The sequence below is a fragment of the Triticum aestivum genome, chromosome 1D (assembly GCF_018294505.1).
Source record: "Triticum aestivum cultivar Chinese Spring chromosome 1D, IWGSC CS RefSeq v2.1, whole genome shotgun sequence".
Classification (NCBI taxonomy): Eukaryota; Viridiplantae; Streptophyta; class Magnoliopsida; order Poales; family Poaceae; genus Triticum; species Triticum aestivum.
The window spans coordinates 387309012-387312329 of NC_057796.1; the positions used below are offsets into that span (position 1 = coordinate 387309012).

Here is a 3318-nt window from a genome sequence, read left to right on the forward strand (position 1 = left end):
AGGGAGCTGCGCGGGGAATCTCCGGCGATGCCAGCAGAAGCTTCTTGGGGAGCCGAGCAAAGGGCTCCGGCAAGGGAGACGAGCAGGGGGAACCGGCGGGGAGAGGAGCGGGGGTGGGGGAGTGCGTCGTTTGTCGGGAATACACTGAGGGGGGTTTCGCAAAATTACCACTGGGACAAGTTTTTCGGACGGAGGGAGTATTCCATAAAAAAAACTTGTCCTTCTTCATCCATTTCTTGAGAGTCGATGAACTCTGCCGAATAGCCTGTAATAAACAAACTTCTTTGAGTACCTAAAAAAAGAAATAGAAAAAAGAAAAAATGCCAACCCTAGAAAAACTTTATCTAGACATACAAATTTATTCTTTTTGATATCTTCGTCAGTTAGCATGTGCACGAGACGATTCCCGACAGGCGCACTAGTTGCCGCATCAATAAGGTCGTGTCCAGCCTTACGTCGCCTTGATAGGGTGCTGACAAGCCCTCCGATAGCATCACCGGTTAGACTATGCAAGTCTGTGAAAGAAATATCTTGGAAAATCACACGAACATCATCCGGGACTAGCATTATCCCTGTAAAAAAGGGAAAAGATGTAGAAAAAATTTAGTTGAGAATATACACACACAAAATGAAAAAAATGTAAAACACAAAAAGGAAAAAAGTTTAACAGAAAAAAGAAACATAGAAAAGACATACCAGGACTGTGATTGCCCATCTTCTCATTCCTTCTTCATCAAACATTGTAACGTTGAACTGATTACCCCAAGCTACAGGCTCAAAACAAACAACATCACCAAACTCTATCTGGTGCGCTCGCATAAAAGCTTTCCAATAAGCTCCATAAATATGCGACTTGACATCCTGATCCTCTATAAAAAAAATCATAACTTCTTCCGCGAGACGATATAGCTTGCATGAAAATTTCCAAGTGGGTTTTCAAGGTTTGTTTAAAATAGCAAGGCAACACGTGATGATTTTTTCTTTGAGTGAAAAAAGGTATATGAAAAAAGTAAAAAATAAATAAATAAATACCATTGAATGATGAAAACCTTCGACCATCTTTGTTTTAAAATTTCTAGTTCTTTCAGATCTATGACAGAATCCCTTTGGATGATTACAAACCAAGCATGCATTGGACATACTTTTGCGTATGTTTTGAAAACTTGCATACACAACTAAAAACACATAAAAAAGTGAAAATAAAAATGAAAAATGACATACAAAAAAATGACCAATGAATATAATATGAAGAAAAAAAAAGAAAAAATGACATGAACAAACTTACAAATAAGACAAAAAGATGGGAGCCACCTCACTCGTCCCCAACTTTGACAAAAATTGTGTTGGTGTGGGGTGCTCAATTTATAGTGTAGAGTCTGCGAGAGATGTGGCCTCTTCTTGTGGTTCTCATTCAATAGAGGTAATTGTGTGGATCGCCTGGTTTTGTGCATGCAAAAAGTCCACCTAAAAAAAGAAAAAACAAATCAAAGCTATGACAAATCACATATTCTTTGCTTTATATTGGGTGTGACCAAGTTTACCCGAACCAATAGTTGCGAGGGTGACTTAAAAAAAACCCTTATAGAATTAAAACATGGACAAATAAGAGCACAATTGAAGGGTTTTTTAAGTCGCCCTCGCAACTGTTGGTTCGGGTAACTTGGTCACACCCCCTATAAAGCAAAGAATAGTGGTTTGTCGTAGCTTTGATTTTTTTAGGTGGACTTTTTGCATGCACAAAACCAGGCGATCTGCACAATTACCTTTATTGAAGAGAATCACAAGAAGAGGCCACATCTCTTGCAGACTCTGCACTATAAATTGAGCACCCCACACCAGCACATTTTTTGTCAAAGTTTCTGTTAGTTGATCGGGAACGAAGGAGGTGGCTCCCATCTTTTTGTCTTATTTGTAAGTTTGTTAATGCCATTTTTTCTTATTTTTCTTCATAATTATATTCATTGGCCATTTTTTATGTCATTTTTCATTTTTGTTTTCACTTTTTTTATGTGTTTTCAGTTGTGTTTGCAAGTTTTTCAAAACATATGCAAGAGTATGACCAATGCATGCTTGGTTTGTAATCAGCCAAAGGGCTGTCATAGATCTCAAAGAAGAACTAGAAATTTCAAAACAAAGATGGTCGAAGGTTTTCATCATTCAATGGTATTTGTTTATTTATTTTTTACTTTTTTCATATACCTTTTTTCACTCAAAGAAAAAATCGTCACGTGGTGCCTTGCTATTTTAAACAAACCTTGAAGACCCACTTGGACATTTTCATGCAAGCTATATCGTCTCGCGGAAGAAGTTATGATTTTTTTATAGAGGATCAGGATGTAAGTTGCATATTTATGGAGCTTATTGGAAAGCTTTTGTGCGAGCACACCAGATAAAGTTTGGTGATGTTGTTTGTTTTTAGCCTGTAGCTTGGGGTAATTAGTTCAACATTACAGTGTTTGATGAAAAAGAAAATGAGAAGATGGACAATCACAGTCCGGTATGTCTTTTCTATGTTTCTTTTTTCTGTCAAACTTTTTTCCCTTTTTGTGTTTTTCATTTTTTTTTCATTTTTTGTGTGTGTATATTCTCAACTAATTTTTTTTACATCTTTTCCCTTTTTTTTAAAGGATAATGCTAGTCCCGGACGATGTTCGTGTGATTTTTCAAGATATTTTTTCACATACTTGCGTAGTCTAACCGATGATGCTATCGGAGGGCTTGTCGGCACCCTATCAAGGCGACGTAGGGCTGGACATGACCTTATTGATGCAGCAATTGGTGCACATGTCGGGAATCGTCTCGTGCACACGCTAACTGATGAAGATATCGAAGAGAATGAATTTGTATGTCGTAGATAAAAAATTTCTAGGGTTGGCTTTTTTTCTCTTTCTTTTTTGTACTGGTACTCAAAGAAGTTTGTTTACTACAGGCTACTCCGACAGAGTTCATTGACTCTCAAGAAATGGATGAAGAAGGACAAGTTTTTTATGGAATAGTTTCCTAAGTGTACCCATGACTGGCACATATACAAGGAGCAACAACAACGAGACTATGATAGATGAAGTCTGGCATGATTTTTGTTAGACCTACGGTAGTGTTGTTTTGGTCAAAGTTGAGAAAGGACGGAAGGATGACAACATGTTCCTAATAGTTGATGTCATCGAAAAGTGAAAGACATTTTTTAACAGCATACATGTTTATATTTTTTCCCTTTTTTTAAAAAAATATATTTTATTTATTTATTTCCTTTTTTTCACTTTTTTGTATGAACTATTTTTTCTTTTTTGTAATAATAACATTATTTTTTTGTACTACATT

General features: G+C 36.6%; 1 protein-coding gene across 1 annotated transcript in view; it reads left to right on the forward strand.

Moving 5' to 3' along the window:
• Positions 1–3276, forward strand: part of LOC123182284 (uncharacterized) — an 18240-nt gene extending 14964 nt beyond the window's left edge. The window contains exon 4 of the mRNA XM_044594807.1: positions 2930–3276. Within this exon, the coding sequence (XP_044450742.1) occupies positions 2930–2996 (67 nt within the window). The 3' untranslated portion in view covers positions 2997–3276. The remainder of the gene's footprint in view (positions 1–2929) is intronic.
• Positions 3277–3318: the final 42 nt, after the last annotated feature.